The sequence below is a fragment of the Platalea leucorodia genome (genome assembly GCF_965183815.1).
Source record: "Platalea leucorodia genome assembly, chromosome: 18".
NCBI lineage: Eukaryota > Metazoa > Chordata > Aves > Pelecaniformes > Threskiornithidae > Platalea > Platalea leucorodia.
In genome coordinates, this window is record NC_138840.1 from 8,195,812 (window position 1) to 8,223,421 (window position 27,610).

Here is a 27,610-nt window from a genome sequence, read left to right on the forward strand (position 1 = left end):
AGCCTGGTCCCTACGGTTTTGTTTATGGACTGGTGGTTGCTCTCCGCTCTGCACCAGCGGCGCCAACAGAGCCGCGCCGGACGAAGTGGGGAGTGAAGCAGGCCTGAGGGGCTTGGCGTTGGCAGCCTCTGCCGCCTTCCCCTTCCCGTCCTCCCGCAGCGGTGCTGGGGACCCTCCGGCCACGCACAGCTCCGCTTGCGGATCGCCGTGAGGGACGCCCCAGCTGAGGGGTCCCCTCGCGTAGAGGAGATCCTGCAGAGCTCCCAGTATCTCCCCATGAACCAAAGCCCCTTCCCCGAGAAGCGACAGGCACCCATCACCCGAGAGAGACCCAAAAAGCCTCTGCCAGAGCCAGGAGACAACCCTGCCCTGCCAAACCCCAGCCCTGTGCCGTTCCACCGCTCTCTTTCCTTAGCCTGAGATGATGATAATTCCCAGCGCGGCGTCTGCGTCGCAGTGCCGGGACCACGCCCGTGCCGCACCCCATTGCAGGCGCTCGGCTGCAACCGGCTGCTTCCCCGGGAAGCGCCTGCCGTGCCTCCCTTTCATCTCCTGCCTGGCAGCAGATTAAAATTTCATCACTTCGGCGGTGGAGAAGGTGCTGGGGAGGAGCGGGAGCCCTGGGCTGGCGGGGGGCTCAGCCCCTCACCGGAGCAGCCAGCGCTGAGCTCGATGCCCACTCCAAATCCCGCCGCATGTGGCTGGGCTGGGTGAGCCTGGCTGATGGAGCCGGGATCTGGGCACAGCCATGCAGGGGTGGCTGCAGGCCCGGCTCCTGCTTCCCCTGGGTCTTCCCTCGCCGGAGCACGAGGCTGCGCAGGAGGCTCCGTTGCGCGCCGGGCTCCTGCCGGTGCTCCCTCCGTGGGCTGCGCACCCGGAGCGGGACCCCGAGCCCTCGGCTCCGAGGCAGACGCAGCCGAACCGGCTCCAGCCGCCAGCAGAAAGGCAAAGCCGAGGTGGCAGCAGGATGCGCCTCCACGCTGCCGGCAGCAGCGTTTCCCTGCCTCCGTACGGGGAGCCCCAAATCCCCTGGCAGCCGCGAGATGGAGGGATTGCCACACAAAACCAGTAACTCCCTGCAGCCGGACCGCCTGCTCGGCCCCAGGAAGGTGCTGGGGCCCCGTCCTGTGCCGACAGCGAGCCGAGGCCGGGCCCCAGCACGCGGGACGGCCGGGGTTTTGCCCCGGTTGCTCCTGGCAGATGCGAGAGGGCTGGTCCCCGTCACCCTGCTACCTCCCAGGCTCCCACAACAGCATTTTTGATGCGTTCTGGTATTTTTCCAGAGGCTGATCACAGTTAACACCGTAATTCCCTGTTTTTTCCTTTCCCCCATTCCAAACAAAGGGGAACCATTTGCTCTTTTCCAGCCCTGTGACTTCTGCCATCCTTGGCAGGTTCCCTGGGACACGGCCACCGCACTAAGGTCCCCTCCAGGGGCGCAGGTCCCGGCTGCCCCCGGGTGCACGGGGCGGCCCATGCTGTGCTCGTCCCTTCCCTGTCCCCTCTCCTTTCCCACCACCGGGCAAGGCCTTTCGGGGTGTCCTGGCCGCCCCCGTCCCCGCTGGGCTCCCGTTGCCTCCCAGTGCGGTGCGGAGCCTCCTCCGCCTCCCCAGCCCGTACTGGCCCATCACTATTCAAGTCACGCGACGGCCATCGCGCGTCCCCGGTGTGCCAATTAAGTCACAGCTCTAATTACGCACTTAGGCTCGCCAGTCGCTCCTCTTCCTTCTTGCATCACCAGACGGACGCCTGGGCAGCCGCCAGCCATCCTCCTCCTCGCACCCAGCCCCTGTCCTGGCCCACCTCACCCTAAATACGCACCGAGACCACATCCCTCTGACATGGAAAACTGTCCCCAAATCAGCGCTGTGGGGCAGGGCCATTGCAAAGGTCCCACACTGGCAGGGTGCTGCAGGGTGCTGTGGGGGGCAGTGGGTGCTGTCTGGGTGCTGAGGGTGATGTGGGGTACAGGGTGCCAGGCTGGCAGGGTGCTGCGGGGTGCAGGGTGCCAGGCTGGCAGGGTGCTGCAGGGCACAGGGCATGCTGTGGGATGCAGCGGGGTGCACTCGGAGTGCAGGGAGGGTGCTGCGGGGTGCAGGGTGCCAGGCTGGCAGGGTGCAGAGGGTGCAGGCAGTGCTGGGTGCCAGGCTGGCAGGGTGCTGCAGGACGCGGGGGGTGCGCTCTGGGTGCAGGGGGTGATGCAGTGTGCAGGGGGGTGCTGTGGGGTGCAGAGTGCCAGGCTGGAAGGGTGCAAGGGGTGCGGGGTGCAGGGTGCCGGGGGTGCCGGGTGCCGGGGGTGCCGGGTGCCGGGGGTGCAGGGTGCCGGGAGTGCCGGGTGCCGGGGTCCGGGGTGCAGGTGCCGGGGGTGCAGGGTGCCGGGGGTGCAGGGTGCCGGGGTCCGGGGGTGCCGGGGTCCGGGGGTGCCGGGTGCCGGGGGCCGGGGCCGGGGGTGCCGGGGCCGCCCGCAGCCCGGCGCTGCCGAAGGCCGCTGCTGCCCCCTGCCGACACCGGCGGCGGGCCCGGCCCCGCGGAGCAGCTGGGGGCCGCAGCCGGGACCCCCCCATCCCTCCGGACCCCCGGGAGGGGGCCCCCAGCCCGGCCCCGCGCCCAGCCGCGTCCGCGGGGCGCTGCTGCAGGGGCTGGGGGCGGCGGTGGCCACGGGGGAGCGTGGACCCCCCCCGGCCCGGAGCCCCCCGGCCCGGAGCCCCCCGCCCAGGCCCCCCGGACCCCCTGCCCCGGCTGCCGCTGCCCCCCCGGGTCCCCGGGGCTCCTCGGTCACCCCGTGAAATGGGGCGAGATGCCACGAGAGGGAGCCCGGGGCTCGCGTGTGGCCCTGGCACTGGTGGCACTGGTGACAGTGGCGATGGTGTTTAACCCCTCCGGTCCCTGGGGAAGGTGGGGGGCCAAGGGCCAAGGCTGGGTCCCCTGCCTGCCGGCGGCATCTCCCCTGCTCCCTCCCGCCCCAGCACCAGTCCCCCCAGTCCCACTCCCATCAACGGGGCCGTGAGCTGCCTGGGAGGGTGGCATCACCTCCGCAGCCCTCAGTCCCCTTGGTGGGACACAGTGGGGACCCTCTGCACCCCCAGCGAGCCTGGGCACGTCCTGGCCACCCCGCAGGGCTCAGCCACCCCAAACCCCCGGGCAGGACCAGCAGCGTCTCCTGGCCATGGGCCATCCCCACCACGGCTCGGGGAGCCCTGTGACACTCCGGACATGGGGACAAACTGCCTCCATGGTGGGGAAACCCCTCGGGGTTTTGCACTTCTGCAGACCCTGCCAGGGAAGGCAGCACGGAAAACTGGGCACCAAGATGCCCACAGCCCCCCGCCCTCCGCTGCAGCCACCACCCACCGCCATTCATACAGCTGGGGACCCGCTTGTGCCTAAACTGCCCCAAAACACGTCCCAGCGCCGTGTCACGGCGTGTCACACGTATCCAGGTGCCAACACGCGTGTGCCCTGTGGGGACCGGCCATGTGTCCTCAGGAGCCCCAACCTTGGCTGCCTGGGCAAGGTGAGCTGTACAGGGCGGCAGCGTGGGCAGCACAGGGACGTGGGGATGCGGGGACGCAGGATGGAGCCACGCCGTTATGAAACGGCCCTGCATCCCCGCCGTGCTAAGTCAAGATTTAGCGAGCGAGCGGCTCCTGATCCAGATGAGATCGGGCATCACAAAGGGCTTTGTATTCCAGGAAGCCTATTAGAGATTTAAATTATACAAATGGGCTTTTTACCAAAGATCCTCATTATCTGGGCATTTGCTCTTAATCCTCGGCTATTCCCGCAGCCCCTGCCCTGTGCCCCCACCGCGGCTCCGCTTACCTTCACCGCGTCCTCCGCAGGGCCGTGCACGGCATGGGGACGGGGCCGAGCCCTGGGGCCAGCACAGGCCCCTGGGGAGGGGTCTGCAGGGTATCGGGGAGACCCTGGCTGGGTTTGCTGGTACAGCCAGAGGCTGAGCCCCTCTTGCTTTGCCTTCTCCCCTCCCAGCTTGTCCCAGTACCCCAGCAGGCTGCGGGGACAGTGCCAGGCACTAACCCTCCTTAGGGCACGGTCCCGGGGCACCCGGCCTGGGCTCCTCCTGTGCCACCCTGGCTGCATGGGCACACGTGAGGCTGCTCCTGTGGGCGCGTGGGGCTGGCGAGGCCGGGGCGGCCAATGCTGGAGCCCAAATCACCAAAGGCCCTGAATGTCCCACCGTGGTGTGCCGAGCCCTGGGCCCCCTGAGCACCGCCGAGCCCCGCCGGCTTGGGGACGGCAGCCGGGGCCACGCCACAGCTGCCACCAACACATGCTGCCCTGCGTGCACGCGTGTGTGCGGAGCTGTGCACCCCCCGGGACGCGGCTGCCGTGTGTGCCAGGGCACAGGGACACGCTCAGCCGTGTGTGTCCCCACGGGCAGGGCACCGGGTCTCACCTGCAGCCCCAGCCCACCCTGCTGCAGCGACGCTTTAGGGGCTTCATGGCTGCTATGACAACGCAGGAAATTCCCGCAGAAATCCCCTCGAGGAGGAGGAGAAGGAGAAGAAGGAGGAGAAGAAGAGGGAGGAGGAAGAGGAGGGGAAATCTCCCAGCCAGGGCGTCGCCAGCACCCCACGTCTCTCCCTGCCAGCAGTGGGGACGATGTCGCAGTGGCGCCCATGGCCATTTCAGCATCCTCCTGGCAGCATCTCTGCCAAGGGGCTCGGCTTGGCCACAAGGCTGGGGCCAGTAGGAGCCAGCCCCGAGCCAGCCCTGCTCCCTGCCCCAGCTGTTTCGGGGCTCTGGCACCCCCAGGGCACAGTCCTGCTCCCCCTGTGACATGGCTGAGCCCCCAAACCGTCCGGTGGGAGCATGAGGAACAAGGGGCAATGGAAGGGGCTGTGAGCCAAAAAAACCACAAGGCTTTGGGGTGCAGGGGATGCGGAGCCAGAGGCGATGGGCTGGGGGTCATTTGCCCCCAGCCCCAGGGACCCTGTAAATAACTGGGTGTTTGATGGCAGAGGACAGCCCTCCCGCGCCCCCCGCGCCCCGTATTATCCTCTCTCCTCCCGCAATCCATTCCAGCGCAGGGGATTAGGTGGGTTTAGGGCTGGGTTGGAGTCGGAAATGGGATGCTTTCAAATCAGCCTGCGTCAGTTGTGCCCTCTGTCACTCATGCAGAGGGGGATTAAAATAGATATGAAGATTATCGGAGGGCAAATGGCACCCCCACCTTTAGGGGCCCTGGCCCTTCCTCCCGGCATCGCCGCCGCTGTGCGCAGCCCGCCCGGCTCCGGCCCCCCAGGATGCCTTCAGGGCACAAATCTCTCCATTTTCCTTGCCCTTCTGCTCACACCAAGGCCCCAGTTCCAGTCCCCATCCCATACCCCTCTCCAAACATCTTTCCTTCATGGGATGGGGGCAGACTCTGCCGCAGCAGCTCTCACCACCAGTTCCCTTGTTTCCAGCCCAATCCCATTCCCAAAACGCCCCTTGGGCTCGATGCCAGTCCTGCGTGAGACCCTGCCCGGACCCCGCGGAGGGTTCCTGGCCCCGTGGAGCTGCCGGCTCCTTGACGAGGCTGGGGCGCGGAGACGGCTGCTGCGACGTGGAGGGGGAGAAGGAATTGATGGGGAGATGGCAGCACCCAGGAGGAGGCTCAGCACCAAAAGGTGCAGGGCAGGAAGGAGCCTGTGCGTGTCTCTGGTCCTCCAGAGTCCTCCAGCAACAGGCAGGGGAGCGGTACCACCACGAGACTGTTAAATAAGGGGAAAAACCACAATGAGAGACCAAAAGGTGCCCTTCTTATTATTAATAACTGCTTGTTCCTGCAGCACAGCGAGGTCCCCGTGGTCCTCACGGGCCAGCACCACGGGCTGGGCTGGGTCCCCTTGCCCATCGGGCAAGCGCTGCCCATCGGTGGTTCAAAACGTGCCCGTGGATTTTGGCCACTTTCTGAGGGCCAGTCCCCATCTCCTGCCCCCCTTCAGATCGGCATTTTAGGCCTGGAGGTGCCAGGTCTCCCTCGATGGGCACCTGCAGCCTCTCAGCCTCACTGATCTCAGTACCCAGCAGATTTTGGGCTGAATTAGCCCCATCCTGGGTCTCTCAGGCAGTCCTTCCCCCCCAGCTCCCCGTTCCACAGCAGCCACCCCAGTCCCTTCCCCATTCGCCCCAGACCGATGACGGGGCTACGGGTTTAATCACTTTATGCATGTTTATTTGTGTAATTCAGAGGAGAGTGCCTCTTCCTCCCATCTGCCCCTGCCATCTGCTCCCTGTGGCATTGCTGGACGATCCCGGGCTTTGCAAATGGATGGAGCTGGTGCAGGAACGCAGGAAAACCTGCCGGGAATGGCACCTCCTTATAGCGAGCATCTGTCTCCACCGGAGCCTTTTCCTGGTGCTTGGAGCGGCTGCTGAAAGCTGCTTTGCTCCAGCCACTGGCACAAGTGAGGGTGCTGTGATGGTACACCGCACCGGCCCCCGGCTGCCTGCTGGGGACACCCAACCCAAAATGTCCCCTTCCAGCCCCAAAACGCCTGGCTTGGCACCTTCTTGGGCCAGCGGGAAGGCGATAGCTAAGCCTGTGCCCGGGCGCTGGGGGTGCCCAAGGCACGCGTGGGGGATCCCCGCAGCCCCTGCCTCTCTCTGTCCCTGCAGGGACCACCCTGGCCCGTGTCCCGGGCCAGCGGCTCTTCCCCAGGGGACGGGATGGGGACAGGCAGGTGGGATGGCAGGGGTGGCACACGGAGAGAGCGCTTCCCGGTCCGGTGCATGCACAGGGATGGGCATGCGTGTGCTTACACACCCTCGTGCTTCCCCACCCTCATGGCAGCCCGGGGCAGGGTGGCACCCCGCGGAAGGGACAAGTGACAGCGATAACAGGGCCTTGAGGACCCAACCAGGGGCACATCATGTCCGCCCGGGTCTGCAGGCAGCCCGAGACCCCGGCTCCCGGACGGAGATGGCCGTGGCCACTTCGCCTCTGGTGTGCCAACGCAGCAACGCTGGCATGCTCCCAGTGCTCCCAGTGCTCCCAGTGCCCCAAGACCTCCCAGTGCTCCCAGAGCCACCCCAGCCTTTCCCAGTGCAACGAGGGGGGGAGACCTCACCCCAGACCCCGGCTGCGGGGGGACCAGGGCTGCCCACCGAGCCCCGCGGCAGGGACCCGCGTGGGGCAGCGTCCCGAGGGGGGGTGCGGGGGGCCCCGGGGAGGGGGGGGGGCCGGGGGGGCTGCTGCCGGTGCAGCCGGTGCCCCCCCGGTGCCGGTGCCCCCCCGCAGCCCGGCTCTGCGGCGGGCACTACCGGCGGGCGCTCCCGGGCTGCGGTGGCGCACGGCGGCGGCGGCTCGTCCCCGGGGCAGGTAGGAGGCGGCGGGGACCGGAGGACCCGGGGGGGACGGATCGGGGGTGGGGGGGGCAATGGGGGACCGGGGAGACCCGGGCACCGGCACCGACCCAGCCCCCCGGGCACGTCCCTCCCCGCCGGCGGCTGCAGAGCCCCCCCCGCCCCGCCGCAGCTTGCCGGGGGTGCTCGGTAACACCCAGCCCCCGGGGGGGGACCTTTCCTTGGGTGTGGCCCCGGCAACACCCCCCTCCTCTCCGGGGGTGCCCCCTTTGGGGGGAATCCCCTGTATCCCCCCCCCGCCCCGGGAGCACCTTCCCTGGGGGTGCCCAGCCACCCTTCTGGAGGTGCCTGCTTTGGGGGGGTCCTTGGAAACCCCTCTCGGGGTGCTGAGCCCCCCAGGGGCTCCCCTCCCAGCGGCGGGAGCTGGCCCGGGCAGCGGGAGGGGGCACAGCCCCCCGGCAGCGGGGCTGGGGGTCCTGCCAGCCCCGGGGAGCCCCGGCTGGGGACCCCTGCCTGGGGTGGGGACACGCAGATCCTCCCTCGGGCTGCCGGAGCCGGGATGGAGCCGGGGGGGGGGCGATGGAGAGACGCTGTGGGGTCCCAGCCCCTCGTAACTGGGGGGTCCAGCCCTACTGGGCGGCTCCTCCTGGGGAGTCCTGTTTGCCCTGCGATCCCAAAGGATGGGGGGTTTGGGGGTGCTGGGGTCCCTCCCTACTTTGGATAGGACAGTGGGTGCTCCGGGCACTGAAGCCCCCCATGCACCCATGAAGCCCCCCGAGCCCATCCTCTCCCCACACCGGGGTCACAACACAGCCTGGGGTGGGGGCAGCGGGTCAAGGTCCCCCCAGAGCCCCCGGCGTGGGGACCTGGGCTGTGTGGCCAGATGCTGGGCACCCACCCTGACCTCCTCCCGGCCCCTCTGCGTTCCTCGGGGGTGAGCCCAGCGGGATGCGGTGCACTGGGCCCCCCAGGGGTGTGGGCACCCTGAAGCAAGGAGGGGGCCCCGAGCAGAGACCTGCAGCCCCCGGCCCTCCCCGGGGCTCCCGTGCCAGCCGGAGGCATCAAATATTAACGGAGGCAGCGGAGGAGCTGAAAATAACCCTCCCTCCAAGGGAGCTGACCCAGATCCGGCCAGCCCCAAAGCTGGGCTGGACCCGGAGCCCCAGCCAGCGCACTGCTGGGGCCAAATCCTGCCCCTTCCCCTCCTCCAGGCTGCTCTGCCCTCCTGATGCCAGCTATATATCGCCTATATATTATGCAAATGAGCTATAAGGGCTTATTACGCAAATGCGAGGGGGCTGGCGCTGCCCGACGCTGGGTGGTCCCCGGGGCTGGCCCCGAAGGCTCACAGAGGAGAGCGGGGATGGAGGGGGCCGCATCGGCGTCCGCGTCTGCCCGAGTGTGCGGGGGCTGCCAGGGAGCGCTGCCCCATCCCTCTCCCCTCCTGTAGCACAGAGGGACCCCCCCAAGCCGGGCCAGGCGCTTTCCCCGCTGCAGCGCTCGTCCCCTGGTACAGCCAGCACGTCCCAGCGGCATGGGGAAGCAGAACAGCAAACTGCGCCCCGAGATGCTCCAGGACCTGCGGGAAAATACCGAGTTCTCCGACCTGGAGCTGCAGGGCTGGTACAAGGGTTTCCTGAAGGACTGTCCCTCGGGCATCCTCAACGTGGAGGAGTTCAAGAAGATCTACGCCAACTTCTTCCCCTATGGCGACGCCTCCAAGTTCGCCGAGCACGTCTTCCGCACCTTCGACACCAACGGCGACGGCACCATCGACTTCCGAGAGTTCATCATCGCCCTGAGCGTCACCTCCCGCGGGAAGCTGGAGCAGAAGCTCATGTGGGCCTTCAGCATGTACGACCTGGACGGCAACGGCTACATCAGCCGGGAGGAGATGCTGGAGATCGTGCAGGTACCAGGCTCCCTCGCCCCGCTGTGGCTCCTAGTGTGCGGTCCTGCGTTGTCACCCTGGTGTGACGGTGGCCGTCCCCTCCGGGGATGAGGGCGGGCTGGGATCATGCACCCTGCGGTACCCCCGGCACAGAGCTTGGGACGGAGCCTGTTGCTGTCTGCAGAGAGCCGCTCGCTGAGCTCCGTGGTTGCAGGGATCCGTCTGTCCCGGGGCATCCCCTGGTCCTTCCCTGTCCTGGGGACAACCGTTTGTCACCCCGGCCCAGGGCTCTTCCCGCTGGCCCCACTCCCTGTGCTCCTGGGGAGGGCTGGGTGCACGGCAGCCGTCCCCGAGCACCCTGGGGCAGAGGGACGTGTTGTCGGCAAACTGGCCGGAGATGCTCTCCTTGCCCAGACCGCAACCGGGTGGCATCGGCATCAGAAAGCGACTCGCGAGGCCACTGCAGTGACATCTCAGTGGGCATCTCCTCCTGAAGGAGCAGCTCCTCGGGGCTGCCGCTTGCACCCAACCTGGCCGTGCTGGGAGCCAAAGCTCCCCATAGCCTGATGGCACGGGGAGGGTGTTAAACGCCAGCGAAGCCCAGAGCTCTCCCCCCTGTCTCGGCTGGGTGATGGCAGGCACCCACCTTGCACCCACCCTCACCCCCATCTCCCACTCCCAGGCCATCTACAAAATGGTCTCCTCCGTGATGAACATGCCCGAAGACGAATCGACTCCGGAGAAAAGAACGGAAAAAATCTTCCGACAGATGGATACTAATAACGACGGTAAATGAGAGGAGATGGAGGGGATTAAGGGAAAGGTCTCATGGCTAAATCCGGGGGTCTTAGAAGTAGCCGCACGCGCGCTGATTAAATGGCTCGCGCCTGCCGGGGTGGCCGGGGGGAGCCCTGGCAGCCGGAGGGGCTCGCCGTGCTCCCGCAGCCCGGGGAGCGGAGCCCAGGGTGCTCATCCCGGGCGGGTGGGTGGCCGCGGTGCTGGGAGGTCTCCGGTCCCGCGTGCGTACCCGGGATGGGGCAGTTGTCGCCAGGCTGAGCCGTGTCCCCCCCGCAGGCAAGCTCTCGCTGGAGGAGTTCATCAAAGGTGCCAAGAGCGACCCGTCCATCGTGCGCCTGCTGCAGTGCGACCCCAGCGGCGCTGCGCAGCTCTGAGCCCCACGGACCCTCACGGCCCCCCACGGCCCCACGCCACCCCCTGACCCTGCAGCTGGCCACTGCCACTGTCCCTGCCCGGACCCCGTGGTCCCCACCGCCGTGCCCCCACGGGGAGAGAGCTGGAGCCCGGCTGGGGCAAGGGTGAGCCCGGGGGGACGGTCCCCAGCGCCAGGGGGGCTCCTGCCCTGGCCCAACTGAGGGAGGGAGGATGGAGGCAGGGTCTGCCCCGAGCGAGGACGGTCCCCCCAGCACCGGGGGCTCGGAGCAGGGGGACAACCCAGCCCGGTGGGAAAAGCTGGCGGCGAAGCCACCGCTGCATCTCCGGCAGGCACGGGGACACGGTCCAGGGGACAAAGACCTGATGGCTCCGGGGGCCCCCCAGCACCCTCCACGCATGCACACACTGCCACGGCCGCGGGGCCGGGCCAGCCCCTTCCCCACGGCCGGCGCACGCGTGGGGGCCGCAGGGAGGGGACGCGCTTCTGGTCTTTTAATACCTGCAGAATAAAGTTTGTGTCAGTGCAGTCAGTGGTGGGAAAGGGGCCATCGATGCTGAGGGGAAAGTTCCCCACGGGGTCTGGATCCAGCCCAGTCACCTTGCTGCAACCCCAGGCGACCCGAGGCCACGGGGATGGGCTCCTGTGTCTTGGCTGGTGGCATCCAGGGGACGCATCTGCCCGATAGCCAGGCTGGGGGGCAGCCAGGTCCCATTGCGGGGCTGTGCGGGCACTGGGACGGGGCAGGGCTGGCTGGGGCACATCCACAGGGTTGGCCCTCGGGCCCCACTCAGAGCCAGGCGGTTTCCATGCTGTCCAGCCTCAGCAAGCCCAGGCACTGTCCAGGGCCGGGGCCTCCCGCGGGGGCTGCGGGCAAGGAGACCTGCAAGCCAGAGAGGATGATGAGAACGAGACTGAGGGGATGAGAGCTTTGGGTCGGCAAGCCCTACACCCATCCCGGAGCCCCTGAGCCCAGCCGGGTCCGTCCCAGTCCTGAGTGGGCCGGTGCTGAGCCCGGGGACCAAGAGTCACCTTCCTCCAGTGCGCCCTGCAGCAGCAGCGGCCGAGGAGGAGGAAGTCAACGGTGAGCAGGAGGCAGTGGATGCTGAAGACGATCTCCATCGTGTCGAGCAGGAGGGAGATGGCCCAGAGGGACAGCATGGAGCTCTGCAGGGACACGGGGTGTCAGGTCCCCAGCTGCATCCCCCCATGCCCAGCACAGGCAGCCCCAGCCCACAGCCCACTGGGGACTCACATAGACACGGGTGGGATCGAAGGGGCACTCGTGGGAGACCGGGGCGAGGGCGACGCTGGCAGAGGTGCAGGGGGCCAGCAGCACCCGGCCCTGGTTGCCCAGCGTCAGCCCAATGGAGACGGCCAGCCCCAGCAGGCAGGACAGGCAGCCCAGGCTGCTGCTGGCGCTCAGAGCAAAAACCATCCATTTCTGCAGGAGGGGAGAGAAGCAGCAGCGCGACAAGCCAGGGCCACACACGTCCGCCTGCCCAGGCTCCCTCCACGGGGACGGTCCCCAGGCGAGCGGCCATGGCGGCTGTGCACGCTCCATGGGATGGGTGCAGCCTGCCGGGTGCTGGGCGAGGGGCTGTGGGGCCGGGGGTGCTTACGAGGGCGGCGGGGGCGAGGTAGCGGGACAGCACGAGGGCAGCAATTCCACAGGAGATGGTCTGCAAGGAAGCGCGGGGAGGTCAGCGACACGTGGCGCCCGCCCGCCCCAGGGACATCGGTCCCCTTGCCCTGTCGACATCGTCCCTGAAAGCTCATCTGGCCAATTCAGCATGGTGAGGGGGCAGAGATTCATTTCCCCCAGCCTCCACCCAGCAAAAAGTCCCTGTGCATTTAAACCCCAAAATTTTGTGCTAGAAAGGCCCGTTTAGAGCAGGGAAGGGGAGATGGAGCAGTGTCCATCCTGCATCCTCCTGCGTCCCACCTCCTACCCACCCCGCACCCGTACCACATCCATCCCGCATCCTCCTGCGCCCACTGCATGTCCCCCCTTACCCTCCTGCACCCCACAGTACCAGCAGTGCGGAGATGATGGAGGCGGCGTTGGTGATGGCGTAGTGCAGGGAGATGGCGTCCCGGGGGTTGACCACGAAGCGGAGGACAGTGCCATGGACAAGGGCACCGGTGATGAAGTTGAGGTGCCCGATGATGAGGAGGATGAGGCCCGTTTTCATGAGGACCCTTTGGTGGCTGCTGGGATCAAGGTGGCCTGAGATGGAGGGGAGAGGAGGGCTGGGCAAGGAGGCTGCACGGTGTGGGGCGGCCAGCACTGAGCCATCCCCCTGCCCTTGCACCACGCTCAGCACAGGCGGGGGACATTTGGGGACAGCCCCAGAGGATGAGCCCCATGCTGGCGCGGCAACGAGGCAGGAGGCAACATGGTGGCAGCTGCCGGCAGCCCAGGTATGCAAACCACCGCTCCAGCCGGCTCTGCTGGGACCGGGGCGGCGGCACAGGGCCAGCAGCCGTGGGGACAGGCGTCCCTGATGGGGCTGGGCAGGCCAGGGCTCCCCGCAGTGATGAGGAGGCTCTGGGGAGAGCAGCTGCCCATAACGACAGCTCCTGCACTGGGTGTCGGCACCCAGTGCTTTGAGGAGCAACCGCAGCACCCACTGTGATCCCCCGGCAGCACCCACCCCGGGGGCTGCCCTCCTCGCACACCTGCCGTCACCCGGGTGCTCAGCCCAGCTCCGTCCCTGACCCCGTCCGAGCCCCTCGCCTCCCCTCCCTCCCTGCCTCAGTTTCCCCTGCAGGAGGGCAGAGCTGGGGCACCCTCCTGTCACGATCACCATACCGGACCCGGACTCACCCACTTGACACATCTTCACTGGGCCAGGATCAGGCCATCAGAGCCCCTCGATGCCCCCAGGGCCTGCCCTGCCCTCAGCCCCCAGCTTGGCACCGGATCCATCGGGGTCCCCGCGTGGCCGGGCAGGACCAGGCCACCGGAGCCGCTCGCCTGCTGCACCCCACTGCTACTCCAGTTCCTGTCGGACCAGCTCCCCACGACAAACAACGGGATAACTCCACCTTTGCCTGCCTTCGCCAAAGGGAAGCACAGCCCTGTCCCCACCCCTGCGCTCCCCTTGCTGCCAAGCCAGCGGCCGTGCCGTGGCACGCTGTGCCATGCCGCGCCGATACACCATGCCACGCTGCTTCATCCCCTTCCCCATCCCCATTCCCACCATCTCCACCTCTCCGGCACACTGGGGTCAGTCCACCCTAAAGCGACGGCAGCAGGCTGGGATCCGTCCGAGGGCACGGGCTGAGGGTCTGGGAAGGGGCAGCCCCTCGGGGCGGGATGCTGCCAGACCGCGGGGCAGAGACCAGCACCGTCAGCTCCCAGGCATCGACCTGCAGAGAGAGGGAAAAGCAGAGGGGTCAGGGCTGGTGCCAGCTTCCCAGGTGACTCAGAGGAGCGGGTTTAGCGGCAATCACCCTAACGAAGCTTCCAGGGAAGTTACTGATAGCAAGAGACCGAGGGAGAGGGGCTGGGGACCAGGGCTTGCCGAGGTGGCTGCGGGAAGAGCAGCCCGGCTCTGCTCACACCGGGGGTGCTTTGGGGAGCCCTCCCTCGCTCCTGGGAGCTCCTTGCTAAGCGATGCTCTCTGCAAAGCTCGTTGCGGACATAAGGCATCAACAATTTAATTACAGGGACAGCAATGCGGCCCTGGCTCCTGCGGCTGGCGAAGGGCTTGGTCCAGGCAGAGGCTCAAAGACACTCGTCCCTAATATCGCGCCTGAGCCACCAGCCCAGCCCTCAGCCCCAGAGCCCTTACACCCAGCAGCGCAGGGGACTTGGCTCAGCACAGCGTCGGTCCCCATCCTTCCCCAATTTTAACCTGCACACAGCCCTGCTGCACAGGGAGCGGGGAGAAGAGAGACCTCTCCCTGCTGCAGCCTCAGGACAAGCAGGTCCGGCCACTGTCCCCATCGCCGCTGCAGGCAGAACACGGCTGTCACACCACACTTTCTACAGGCAGAAGAGGAGATGTCCCCGTTTTCCCCGTGCCTTGGGCTAGGGCAGTGTTTCCAAACGCTTGACGAAAGCGCAAAGGCAGCCAGAGGATTTCACTGTACCTCTTTGGAAAGGATGAGCTGGATGCAAGTCGAATGACAACCAGAGTCTTTATTCAAATAGTCCCTTAGGATGTTTGCAGACATACAGACACACGTACATATTTACACTCTTACACACCTCACAGAGCTTGAACCAATAAATTAAAACAAAAAGAGGGTGGGGGACTTTTTTTTTTTTCTCCTTTTTTCTTTTTTGTCACGTAAGAAACAGCAACTCCCCGAGGCGAGGCTGGGGAGCCAGCTGGAGAATCGCAAACAGAAGCCAACACGGACACAACCCTGCCCCAAAAGATGAAACGACAGCGAGTGTGCTTTTCAGCAGGAGGCCACTTCATACTCTGGCTTCGATGCACTCCAGTTTGACCATTTCATCCAGCCTGCAGCCCTCGGCTTGGGCACAGTGGCTCAGGTGGGCACTTGGGCTCTCGGCACCTCTAGCTTTGGGGGTCTGTGGGCAGGCTGCCGCAGTCTGAGAGTGGGGGGAGTCGCACTCGTCCGAGGTAATGTCTGGCACGTCGTCCGACTGACTATCGGAGCTCTCCAGGTCGCTCCGTATGCTCTCAGGCTGGGCCAGGGTGATGTCCCAGGTTTTGCTGGCAATGCAGTCCTTTTGCTCACAGCTTTGGTGTTTGCACGTCTGCTCCTGCTCACCATCCTCCTCTTCCTCCTCCTCCTCCTCTTCCTCATTCTCTGCCATTTGGGTGTGGACGTGCAGAGAGTCCTCTGTACTGCTGCCACTGGCCAGCTGGTAGTGGCTTGGTTTGGCTTCGATGTCCACCTGGATCTCCATGTTATTGCACTCCCTGCAGAAACAAGCACCCTTGCGTTACTGGGTACAGTTACTGGGTTTGACTGGGTCACCACTGGGCACTGCATGACTGTACCGGGAGGATCACGTTTCCCAAACATGAGCAAGATGCTGCTCATCACCCCCCCGGCATCTGGGAAACAACAGCACTCGCTGCTCTCCTCGAGTCCTCTTGTGGGCAGCCAAGACCATCCCCAGGCTGAGCCAGGAACTGAACTGGGAACGCACCAGAGTCCCCACGAGCAGCCAGGAACAGTCCTGAGCTGCAGATCCCCTCCTCAGCCTCCAAATTACACATGAAAGGTGCTCCCAAATTGTCTCCCGTTGTCCTTCTGTGCAAGTAAAAGGATCAATCCACTCGCCAGCTACAGATGAGCGGGCTGGTGCAACTACAGTCATCTCGCCACCCACAGCAGCACCTTGCGCGGCACGGACTTTTCCAGGACACCCACTACCAACGCTCTTCTCACCATCGCATGTCCTCCTACCTGTCCTGGGGGTTGTAGGAGCTGATGATGGAACCAGCCATGGCTCGAGTGCTGGCGTTGTCACTGATAGCCCCCAAGCTGACCGAGTCTTTGGGGAAAATCTCCTTCTGGACATCTGCCTGAACTTCCAGCCTGCAGCAAAGAAGAGGATTCCTCAGAAATGCCTTAGACGGTCCCTGAGGGGGACCGAACAGTTGCTGTTCGCCATGGGAAAGCAAGCGGCCCTCTGTGCTGGCCCAGCTCGGCATGACAGAGATTAACCCTAATGGTTCCTCTCATCTAGTTTCATTTTTGGCTCCTTTTAGGTAAACCCATTCTGTTTTCCATGATGAAGGTAAAGTTGTGTTTATATCTATGAGTCATGCAATTCTTGCAAAGAACAGATTTCCACAGACCTAGCACACAGCCATGATTATATCCTGGCTGCCGTATCAACACGTGTGTCTAATTACCCAGCAAACTGACTCACAGGCAAGTCTAGAGGAAAACTGTGGTGTAGCCTCCTGACTTGGAAAGCAGTGACCCTGCTTGCTACAGGCCACTGGAGAAGAGGAAGCATCGAAGTCTCTAGGCTGAGATCAGAGGACTGGAAGATCTTTAAGCAGGCCATGCAGGCATCTCTGCGCTGTTCCCAATTAACCTGAAGCACCAGCTCTGCAGTTTCAAGGAGCTCAGTAGGGACAGAAACTTGTTTATCTTTTGTCCTCCTTGCAAGAACCAGCCTAGCACTGACTCCAGAAGTAGCCTGGTCTGCTGGGACTGGTTATTCTACAGTTAGGACATGACTAATACTAACATGAATAAATGTTAATTTAAATACTAATTTCAACTAACATACTAACATGACTCCCAAGTCAAAGAAGGACCGCTCAGAGTCCTGGAGAGCTCCCCAAAATAAGCCTGCTCAACCAACACAGGCCCCGAGAGCCTCCCCGCTGCTGTGCCCACCAGTTCCGTTACCTGCTGTACTTCCCCTTGCCTCCCGAGAGGACACCACCACTCAGGGTACCGCCCGAGAGGGCAGCGAAGCTGGCCGTCTCGCTGTAGTTGCCCTGCATCACGCTGAGCCCATCGGTGGGGCTGCCGCTGGTGCTCAGCACACTGGTCAGCCCCTCAATGCTGCTTTCGCCAATGCTGGGGTTCTTCAGGGCTCGCCAGGCATCAGCCACTGCGGGGAAGAAGAGCACAGGAATCAGAATCAGCAAGGGAACCGTTCGGCTGCCATGGTGCAGGCAGAGCTGGGGGTCAGACAGCAAGCAGCATGTCTCTCGTCTCAGGCTGCCTCCCTGCCTCATCCAGGGCAAGGAAGAGCTGAGATTTTGCTCTGAGAGCTACACAGCTGAGCACCAGCAGACTGAAGCAAATAACTGCTTCTAGCTAAACCCAAGTAAGGACAGATGTTCTGACTTGGGAAATGTTAAGACTCCCTACCATTTCATTACAAGAGGCAATGACAGGGTCTTGCTTCTCCCCCTTCCCTTCACCAGTTATCACATTACCTGTGATTGGCCCATCATCTTCATCAAACTCGATTTTCACACCCTTTCCATTGGCGGTGCTAACTCCACAGCCACCGCCTCGGCACAGCGAGATCGGCACAACACCATAGACGTAGGCCAGCATGATGGGGACTCCAATACCTGGAGAGCAGGATGCGCTGAGTTAAGAGGAGCTTAAGGCTGAGCTGTGTTGGGCAGACAGAAAGGACTCTTTGGGGTAGGGACTCTCTCAGTTGTGTTTACGCTGCTTTTAAAGGTTCTAGTTCACAACTTTGCAGATAGACAGCAGAGGAGCCTTTCGTTTCCGCCACTGCAGTGCGGAATGAGGGAGCCCCAAGAGCGCAGACAGCCTCGGCTGAACCCCCAAGACATCAGCCACCAAACCAGTCCATGGGTAAGAGACAGCTCCGTGTGTCAAGAGACTCCGCTACGGCCTGTGGCATGGGCAACGGGTGCTCCAGACAAGCCCTGCACTGGCCCCAGGCCAACGCAGGCACATGAGGACGTGCAGCCTGGATGCGAAACGGAGGGATGTGCCCAGAAGAGCATGGAGCAGCGGTCTGCAAACTGCCCTTTGGCCACCCCAATCTCGCAGGGCTGGGCTACCCACTTGTCTCAGTGACTACTGGCCCACCAGACGGGAAAGGGATTGTGCCCACTTACCAACACTGACAGCAGCGATGACTGGAGAGGCAATGACAGACAAGGTGACCCCACCAGTAATGGCCAAGTTCCTCTTGTGCTTAGAGGTTTTCTTTCCCTCATACCTGCTGTGGATCTGATGGAAGGAGAAGCACCAGGTGAGAACGGAGCCTGGCCATGAGCAAACACGAGCAGAAGACATTAATAAGCTTGTGATTTTACACCCTCGACAGCTGCGTTAGCCCTTAAAGAACCTCATCTTGACCACAGATCTCCTCACAGATCAGATCTAGCAGGTGGGTCTGTGTTTAAGAAAAAGAAGCGGCTACAAATATAGTGCTGACATGCCACTTCTTCCCTCTCAATGCCTCTCTATCAGCACAGCCACACAACAGCGTCACGTAGTTTGGGGCAGCAAGTCAGCATCAAAACACAGGAGTGACTTATGCAAGCCAAAGCGTGATGCTCAGGGTCCAGCCGCTGCCCCACAGAGCCCATCATCACAGGGTGTGTTAAAAAGGGACCAGGTTTCTCCTTGGCTGCTCCTGGTTCAAGGCAGAGGCACAAGAGCAACACAAATGCATTTGAGAGGACTTCAGCCTGAAGGGCTATCAGCCACCACCTTCCCTCTCCCCACACAAAGCCCAAAAAATAAGACAAGGTTTAGAAGAGACAACTGAATTTTGGTTCTATGAAAAGATCTACCCTTCGTATCAGCTCTAAATTTCTGGTCAGATGCCTTGAGTACAGAGAGCGCCCCAAAAGCCCCAGATCCCTCAGCTCCAACCTTGCAGTCTCCACACTTACCTTCCTCCCGACGTACACAGGGATGCCAATGACCATAGCAGGAATGGCAATGCCAGCAATGAGGGAAATGCCTACAGGAGCACCGATCAATGTGCCCAGCTGCCAAAGAATCTTCTTTTTACGACTCCATGGCTTTTTGCCCCAGAATGTACAGCCAGAGGGGCTTAATAGAAGGAAAAAAAAATACATTAACACCATAGCAATTCCTAAATGTTCCTGAGAACCCCAAGTTCAACTTCCACATGAACAAAACCCAGAATTTAGGAAGCAGGTAGACAACACAAAAAAAAGGTTTCCCTCTTTTTCCCCCCTATCAAGATTAATTTGTTCAGCAAGGTGATTATCACACCACTGGGCCTATTTTTAATATCCAGTATGCCGAGAGCTCTCAAATGCAATTGTATCAGGAGGAGCTTTTCTTGGTGTGGAAGAGCATCCTCATACTGTAAAGCAGGAAGAAAGTTCAGGTATTTGGGTCAGAAAGAAGAAAATTTTGCTGGCTGATGGGAGAGGCAGGAGGATGAAAGGCCAACACACAAAGCAAACTCCTCCAACCAGCCTCGGAGAAGCACGTGCTACCCCCCCGGCGTGCTGCTCCCCTCCTCACCTGAGGTAATGCAGATCCGAGATCTCCTTCATACACAGCCAGCAGAACTCGCAGCCACACACCGCGCAGGTCATGTGGTTACAGCTCCCGTCGTTCATCTTGATGATGTAAGCGCTGCAACGCGGACATGGCTTGATGTCATCGGCTATGGGGAGGAAGCATGGGATTGAGTTGGACTCTGTGCTGCGAGTATGAAGAATCAACGAGGGGGTTCTCATTATGGATTGAAACCCTTGTTTTCCGTGCGGGCAGAACACCTTCGCTAATCACAGATAAAGTGGGGATGACTGTGGCTTTAGTTTCTCTTCAGAGCGAGAAGATAACACGGATGAGACAGATCCCACCAAAGCCATTCGCGTGGACAGCAGGGACTGAGAACAACAGTCCCTTTAAAAGCTTATTCTAGCCTTGAACAGGATGTATTCCAGAACATGCTTAAATGCTGGGAACAAGTCATACCTGCCCTGTGCTAGCCAAGGCAACAGTGTAAGAATAAACCATTGCTAAATTGCTCCACTAAGGTGATTCACAGGCCAAGAACAACAGAACAATTGGGAGAAGGCGGCATCGGAGAAACTCCAAACCTGGCCTTCAAAAGCAGCCCAGAGGGGAACGGGGTCTGCAGCCGCACACGGGAGTCCGGTGCAGAGGCTGTCCAGTCCCCAGTTTGCTGCTGGCAGAGCCGGATAAAGGTCCTTCATCTCTTCCTTAATTCGAGCATCATCTGATCGCAGTTATGCAATGGCCATGCAGTGGTTCAGGGCTTTGCTGGCAGCCTCTGCAACACTCGACAATATGAAATCCAGCTGCTGAGCCCAGCTCGCACCTTATTAATCACTACACTGAATCCAGGAAGAACGGGGTGGGGAAAAACAAGAACCTCTCTTTCAGTGACTAAGTACTAAGTTCTTCCTGGCTGGGATCTCCTTTAAAAGGGTGTAAAAACTCAGAAACTATTTTTTGCTTGCTGGTTTGTACCACAGGCTGTGGTAGTATCTATCCTGTCCATTATCAGGGACCTCTAACTGGGGCACGTTGAACCTTGACATACCACTAAGTCACCTCTGAACCGCCCACGGCAGCTCCGTTCTAAGGAAGTGTATTAACATTTTAACTCCTGACATAGAAGGAAAAGCAGGGTGTTTTGTTTGGGGGTAAGGCGGGACTTTATGAAATGGCCTTACTGCCCACTTCCAGAGTCAATACAGTTATTTTTAACACACGCTAACTCAGTAGACACAGCAGCTCCTACCAGGCAGCGTAGGAGTCTGTGGGTTGGCATTTTTTCTGTACCTGACATTACTAACACCTAACAGCGCACGGAGTGAGGCTCCCCACACTCAGCTAGGCATGAATGCTACTCTTTACTACCGCAACAGGCAAATTTGAAGTTACAAGGCTAAAAAGTGCCTATTTGTTCAGGGTTTAGATCAGCAAGAAGTGAGAACATCCAAGATCAAAAAAGCCACAAGCCTAGCTAGGGCGGATGAGGGGAGCTGCCGTGACGCGGAAGGACTCAAAGCACATCATCACCTACCAATCTGTTTTGCATTCTTGGAGGAGCCCGTTGGATTTGTTCTAACACACACGAGAAGGGGAAATGACTCTGAGTTTCACAGCCGCTCTCACCCGTGGCTGCCGGAGACCCTCAGCTGTGCCACGCAGCAGCGTTCCCCGCAGGGCACTAACACCCCCTGCTTTCACGGGACGGGGTTTTGCACACAGGTGGCTCTTTCTCTGCTCCACAGGCATAACTGCAGCACCGAGTAACCAAAACACCACACGAATCCATACCTGGCCCAGATTCCTGTCCGTAACTGAGGCCTGACGTGTGCTTGGTCCGTACCCGGAGCGTCTGCGCCCTTTGCTGGCGGGCCATGTCGCAGGTTTGGTTGGGATGCCATATCTGTTTGCAGTGATAGCAGAACTCCGTCTGGCAGCCGTCCCTCTCGCAGGTCAGCTTGGGGCAGCTGGCACAGCCGTAGGCAATAACCGCGTAACTGGAGAAGGAAGACACCGGGTGAATTAGTAAAAGACAAAGTTATCAAGCGACAGGCCCGTGATCCTTTGAATTCAGCCTGCCCGGGGGCGGCGCGGGAGGCTATCGCTGCCCGCACTGCTCTGCTCAGAGCAGCTGGTTGAAGAGCTGTTGCAGTGAGATCTCGGGCTACGCCGACCGACGCGTGCTTTTACCCCAGGAGCCTGCAGCAACGCCGCCCGGCGGGGCAGGTCTGCAGAGCAGGCCATCAACCCACCTCTCCCATCTCGTTTCTTTCATCTTTTTCTGATCGCTGTCCATCCAGCAGCCTGCACGCTAGAGAAATTCCTGCTGTCTCCAGTCCTGTGGCTTGCGGCGCAGGGCCTGACATTAAGTGGTGCTAATTGGTTTACTTGGGGCAGATACCTTTTATACAGACAGCTTACAATATTGCATTCTCTCCTCAATAACTGCTGGTGGTTCTCAACATCAATTCACACAGATCAGATTTGTCTTGCCTGGTGTGCCCGGCTAACAGCTTGCTGTTTCTGCCAATTCAGGCTGCTAGGACAGGCTCACGCTGCTCCTTCCAGGCACCTGCGGCTAAACACACATACCCCGATTCCTTAGGACGGGCATATGTGTGGATCCTGTACGGCCCGGAGGAGCCTAGGAAAGCTGAGGTTGTCCTGGGCACTTCCATCAACTGAATGATTCTAAAAAAGTGGAACAACAGGGGTTTCCACGTGCAGCTATCTCAAGAAGCAAGCTCTTGCTGATCTCCACAGAATTTCCTTTTCTAAAGAGCAGCGAAGAACAGTGCTCTGCCTCTGGACTAAGCCAAAACTTGAGTAAAACCAACTGAATGTGCAAGAGAGGGAGGCGAGGTTCAACCAGCTCACTTTTTCTGATAGTAGTGTGATGCTTCCAGAAGGAAGCGTGCTACGTACACAAAGTCTAAGCAGCATCACCAAGCACCGCTATAGGAAAGCTGACAGTCATCTAGGATGAGGTTGTTTCCACTGGCAGACGCTGAACTGCGCAATTCCAGAAGTGCCTTCCAGTTCTGCGACACCAGTACGGCAAAGGGTATTTTTGTTGTTCATCCTCAGTATTTTTGTTAGCGGTCAGAGGAGAATAACTCCTATTTAAGGTTTTATATTTAGAGCTTGTGTAGCTCAAGTTGTATTGCCTCTTCTCAGAGGCAGCAGCGTGAGAACCACTGAATGTGTCATACCACAATGATTCATATCCCGTGGGAGTTTGAGCAACTTCATCCTGCCAGGGTACGACACAATCGCCAAAGAAACAACATCTCTGCACCGAGCGCAGGGCCGGGAGGCACGACTACAGGCTCTCTGCGTGCATCAACGGCTGCGCGCTCCCGCACGTGAAACCAATATTGGAGGAGAGACGGGATACAGACGGCCTGGGAGGGACAAACTTGACCCACAATGACTCCTACGCATCTTGTCTAGGGAAGATCCCGCTAAGCATCCTTACCCTGCCACTGTCACACAGCCAAAGACCTAGACCTGGCCAAAAAAAAAGAAAAAAAAAAAAGCCTCATCTAACCAGCTGTGTTATGACACACTGCTATTTCAAACCATAACAGTGGGCTAGGAAAGCTCAGTGTAATATATTAAGCAACCCCATGCTCCAAATTAACCCCTCACTCGAAATGTAAAGTTTTTCTAAACACTTGAGCAAATCCTATGAGAAATTAAAATCATCACCATTTATATTTTATTCCTAGAGCTGAACTGACAAATATCATGACCAAGCCCACAGCTGTGGGGAAACAAACTACGTGACTGTCTATTAGGGAAAGAAAGAATACATCTCCAAATTCAAGGTCAACTAGAAAGAGGCCGTTGAAGCAACGTGCCTAGGATTAACCACGGCAGGACCTGGACGGCCAATGCACGCCCCCTCTTCACCTGACCTCTGACACACCGCTGCGTTAAACAGCCGCTTCCAGGCTCGACGCCAGCAGACGAAAAGGGAAACTCTGACTTTTCCCCATGCAGCAACGACAGCGAGCATCTTCCCGAGACCCCAGGAACTGCACAGCATCATTCCCAGCCGGCTCCTCGGATGGCCACGAGTTGCCTCCGTCCCTCCTCCTGCTGCTCTGCAGGAGCCAGAGCCTCACCAGTTGCCTCCAGCCTCATTCACCCAGCCCAGCCTACACAGCTCCGTTTCTGTAAAGGTTCTGTTATTCTCCCAAGCTTCTAGGAGCGATGCAGTGTGACAAACACTAGACAGCGATGCCGCCTGATTGTAGCGAGGAGAAAAAAAAAATAAAAAAAGCTGCAAACATAGAAAATTATTTGTATTGCGACTGATGGCGCATCAATTGACCAGTGTTTCCATGGCAACACGCATCGGGTGTTGTGTTGGTCCTCCTCCTCCCCGGCAGCACAGCCAAGCTCTTTCATTTACGAAAGACTGCGGTACGCGTGGAAGGCACAGGATGCTGCGTGCCACACGCCCAGCGTTTTGTCTGCCATCGCCCAGCAGCCCCTCGCTGCCGTCACCTCGGCGGTGGGTGACACCCAGTGCTGAGCATCGCTGTGCCCCCAGCCCTACGCTCCCGCTCTCGGTACACCGGCACTACTACGGTGGGAAAGCCCGCTGTAAATAATTCATACCCTGACTTTACATAAGCACAGCGACACAAGCTCGCTGGGAAGAATGAATAGGGTGATTAATTCCTCTCCCTGCCGGAGGGCTGATTCCAACAGCCTTTGTTTGAGTGCTACAGACACACTAGCAGCACCGGTCCACAGCGACCGGCGAGAGCTGCCTGGTTTCCAACAGCCAGGTCACTTCTTGCTTCTGCTGGGCAGCCCAGAGGAGGATGCCCGTGCACGTCGCCTGGCTCACCTTGCTAACAGGCTAACCAGGGAGGAGGCTTTTCCTCATAGGAAGAGCCGTGCATGACACCAGTCTGCCCAAACACCCCAAAGCGAGTGTCGGATCAGACTCAGGCTGGGTTACTATCAAAGAGGCAACGCCCTCCAGGCCATGCTGGGGCCAGCTCCTTCCAACGAGGCAGCCTGGGTGACGTACGTTGCATTTACAGCTTATCCTGAACACAGATAAATATCACAGCAGCCAAAGAGCTGAGATTCAGTAAGCAGGTACCGGATTTTCTCCAGCTAGTTAAGAGCAGGGGCATTCCCTCTGGTACTGCTCTGTGGGCAGCATAACCTGCTCTATCTTCCCGATCTTATCCCCAGCGCTACTGAAATATCAAGATCTAGCACTCAATTTTGCTTCAAAAAGGAGCAAAGCTGTCGTTTGCTATTAACGCTGCCCTCTGAAGAAACAAGCCCTTGTAGAGCGATGCTCAGGGGCCCTGAAATGGGTAACCTGAGCCAGGTTACCCGATTTGCATAGGAAGGTTATTACAGTGCTCTGATTAAATCTTCACAACCCTCCCACCAAGCCTTCCATTCTGACTACCAGGTCAGACTTTCCTTTCGTGTTCTTGCTACCCAGAATTGCCATCCAAGCTGAGTTCTAGCTAAACTTTGCATCGCTTCTCTAAGTTTCCCGAACAAAGCCCTCTTCCAGGCAGCTTTGGCTTACGCTCAAATAGAAACCTAACAGAGTTCATTTGAAGGAAAAGAGAAGAGAAAATGAAAGCAACACGCAGATAACTACAGAGTCATCAGGCTTGGCTGGGCTGACTTCTTGACAGACATTTCTTCACTTAGGCAGTGGATAATGAGTCAACATCACTCCTCTGTGCCGTGCGGTCACATCCTCACTGGGAAAAAGTGACCGTTTACGGTTCCTTCTTCCCCAGCGTGGAAGCTGCAGGGTGTCCCCGTGCACCGTCCCCACAGCTCGCAGCCGTACACCCAGCCAGGAAACTCCACGCTTCCCATTTGGGCAGAAAAAAAAGCTGTCTTTTAAATTAAGGAAACAATGGCTCAGCTAAAACCCCCTTCAAGTCCTATCACTCGTGCCCGATTTGTCTGTATTTCCACAATCCCCAAGGTCAAATCCTAGTGCTCTAGCGAGGCAGCAGGGCTAGACGGAGTGCCATTTTGGTCCCCGAGGCCCATCAACCGCCCTGAAGAGACTGCTGACGAGCAAAGAACACCTGCAATCAGGCCCCTTCATGGGACTCGGTAGGACCAGAAGCGTGTATCCGCAGCAGCACCCCGCTGGGGGTGAGCCGCCCCTCCCCGCGCTGTCCTGGGACCCAGGCGGGGACAGGCAGCACCCCAGCGGGACAGTGGGTGGGATGGCGTCCCCAGGACATGCTGGGGATGAGCGGCATCCCACTGGGACAGGGGGTGCAGGACCATCCCAGCTGGGACGCCATCCCCAGCTGCCCCATGACCTGCTGGGGACGAGCTGCCCCAGGACAGGGCGGGCAGTACCAGGGTGGGGGCCTCCCTTCCCTGAGCCACCCCAGGACGGTTGGATGTGGCAGCACCCTACGGGGACAGCAGGTCCCCCCCCCCCCCCCAGGCTGTCCCCGGACGGAGGGGACAGCAGGTCCCCCCCCCTCCCCAGGCTGTCCCCGGACGGAGGGGACAGCAGGCCCCCCCCCCTCCCCAGGCTGTCCCCGGACGGAGGGGACAGCAGGCCCCCCCCCCCTCCCCAGGCTGTCCCCGGACGGAGGGGACAGCAGGCCCCCCCCCCCCTCCCCAGGCCGTCCCCGGACGGAGGGGACAGCAGGTCCCCCCCCCTCCCCAGGCCGTCCCCGGACGGAGGGGACAGCAGCCCACCGGGACACCGTGCCCCCCACCCCCGGCACTCACCCGCAGTCGGGGGCCGGGCACCAGCGGCAGTCGGGGTCGGCGGCGAGGCAGCGGCGGAGCATGAACTCCTCGTACTTGGCGACGAGGTGCGGGGAGTCCCGGAGGAGGCGGCGGATGTCGGCGGGGTTGAGGCGCTCGCTGCATTCGGGGCAGCAGATGTTGACGCGGGATTCGGTGATCTCGATGCGGAGGTACTGCCGCAGGCAGGCCCCGCACGACCGGTGCGGGCACGACAGCAGCCGCGGGGCGTTCTCCGCCGGTTGCCGCACCAGGCACAGCGGGCATTCCAGCTCCTCTTCGCCGCCGCCACCCTCCGGGACCACCGGCGCTTCCTCGGCGGGCGGCGGCGGCGGCGGGGGCGGCGGCGGGGGCGGCGGCGGGGCCGGCGGGGCGGCGGGAGGCGGCGGCGGGGCGGCGGGAGGCGGCTCGGCCTTGGCGCGGCGGCGGCCGCCGGCGGCGGAGGCGGCGGCGGCGGAGAAGACGCTCTGGAAGGAGAGGCGGCGGCGGCGGCCGGGCTTCGGGCACTTGGCGGCGGCCGAGTGGATGGAGGAGGAGCGCGGCGACTCGGAGTCCCGCTCGGAGCCCATGGCTACCGGGGCGGCGGTTGCCAGTCGACGGGGTCCGTTCGCGGCGAGGGTCCGGGCGTCGCGGCGGCGCCGCGGAAGGGTCGTTCCGGGGAGGAAGAGGGGGGCTCCGGCCGCCGCGGTCCCCCCGGGCGCTGCCTCCGCCACGCTGCAACGACAGCGGCGCCGGAGCCGAGTGAGTGCGGCACCGCGCCCGCCCCGCCCCGCCCCGCCCCGCCCGTCAGCGGGCGCGGCCGCCGGCGCCGCCATTTTGGTTGCGGGCAGCGCCCCCGGGCAGGCCCGAAACCGGCGGGCCCCGGTGCGGCGACGGCGGTGTCGGTCCCCGTCCCGCGGCGGCGGTTCCCCGAGTGGCGCTGAGGACCTCAGCGGCGTGGGGTGGCGCGGCAGTGCTGTGCCCCCGGCTCCCCTCAGCGCCCCCGGCCCGCCGCCCCCCGGCTCCCCTCAGCGCCCCCGGCCCGCCGCCCCTCGGCTCCCCGCAGCGTCCCGCTCTCGGCACTGACGGGGCTCGCCCGGAGCCGCGCTGCCCAGCCCGGGGCGGGCCATGGCGGGCTGCTGGCCTCAGCCAGCCGCAGGCTTCCCCCAGCCGCGGCCTGGGGCTGATGGTGGGCTGCGAAGGGGCCTGGCGGCCCTTAGCGTGTCTCTTGTTGGAGAGCGGGGTCCGTAACCCCCCTCTACGTTCATTCAGAGGAGTCCCCTCTGAATTCATTCATCCTGCTGGGGCATCTCGTCTCTCGCTGCGTGGCCCCCCTTTGTCGTATTTATGCAGAGTCGAGTGGAGATTTACTCACCCGGGAACCCTTTCCCCGAGTGCAAGGTTTAGCCTCTCTCATACCCAGGCGCTGAAACTACAACCCACGTTCTTACTGCAGTCAGGCAGAAATTTAAAAGCCTCCGTTTCCTTCCAGGGTTCCCCCGTGCCCACAGGGGTCTGCCAACCTC

At 61.8% G+C, this 27,610-nt stretch overlaps 3 protein-coding genes across 3 annotated transcripts; 1 reads left to right on the forward strand and 2 right to left on the reverse strand.

Annotated features, from left to right (window-relative positions):
- Positions 1-8,845: 8,845 nt before the first annotated feature.
- Positions 8,846-10,403, forward strand: HPCA (hippocalcin; the record flags this gene model as incomplete). The annotated part of the gene is made up of 3 exons (XM_082329360.1): positions 8,846-9,223; positions 9,885-9,990; positions 10,277-10,403. The coding sequence occupies 3 exons, from the start codon at positions 8,846-8,848 to the stop codon at positions 10,372-10,374; spliced, it is 582 nt and encodes a 193-aa protein (XP_082185486.1). The 3' UTR covers positions 10,375-10,403.
- Positions 10,404-11,163: 760 nt separating this feature from the next.
- On the reverse strand, positions 11,164-13,186 carry TMEM54 (transmembrane protein 54; the record flags this gene model as incomplete). The annotated part of the gene is made up of 6 exons (XM_082329750.1): positions 11,164-11,256; positions 11,406-11,540; positions 11,629-11,973; positions 12,005-12,055; positions 12,410-12,676; positions 13,178-13,186. The coding sequence occupies 6 exons, from the start codon at positions 13,184-13,186 to the stop codon at positions 11,164-11,166; spliced, it is 900 nt and encodes a 299-aa protein (XP_082185876.1).
- RNF19B (ring finger protein 19B) lies at positions 12,525-26,820 on the reverse strand. The gene is made up of 11 exons (XM_082329320.1): positions 26,088-26,820; positions 21,120-21,325; positions 19,326-19,470; positions 18,719-18,881; positions 17,933-18,047; positions 17,270-17,410; positions 16,731-16,938; positions 15,771-15,902; positions 14,812-15,277; positions 13,580-13,748; positions 12,525-12,603 (listed from the first exon to the last, which is right to left on the reverse strand). The coding sequence occupies exons 1-10, from the start codon at positions 26,672-26,674 to the stop codon at positions 13,617-13,619; spliced, it is 2,295 nt and encodes a 764-aa protein (XP_082185446.1). The 5' UTR covers positions 26,675-26,820; the 3' UTR covers positions 12,525-12,603; positions 13,580-13,616.
- Positions 26,821-27,610: the final 790 nt, after the last annotated feature.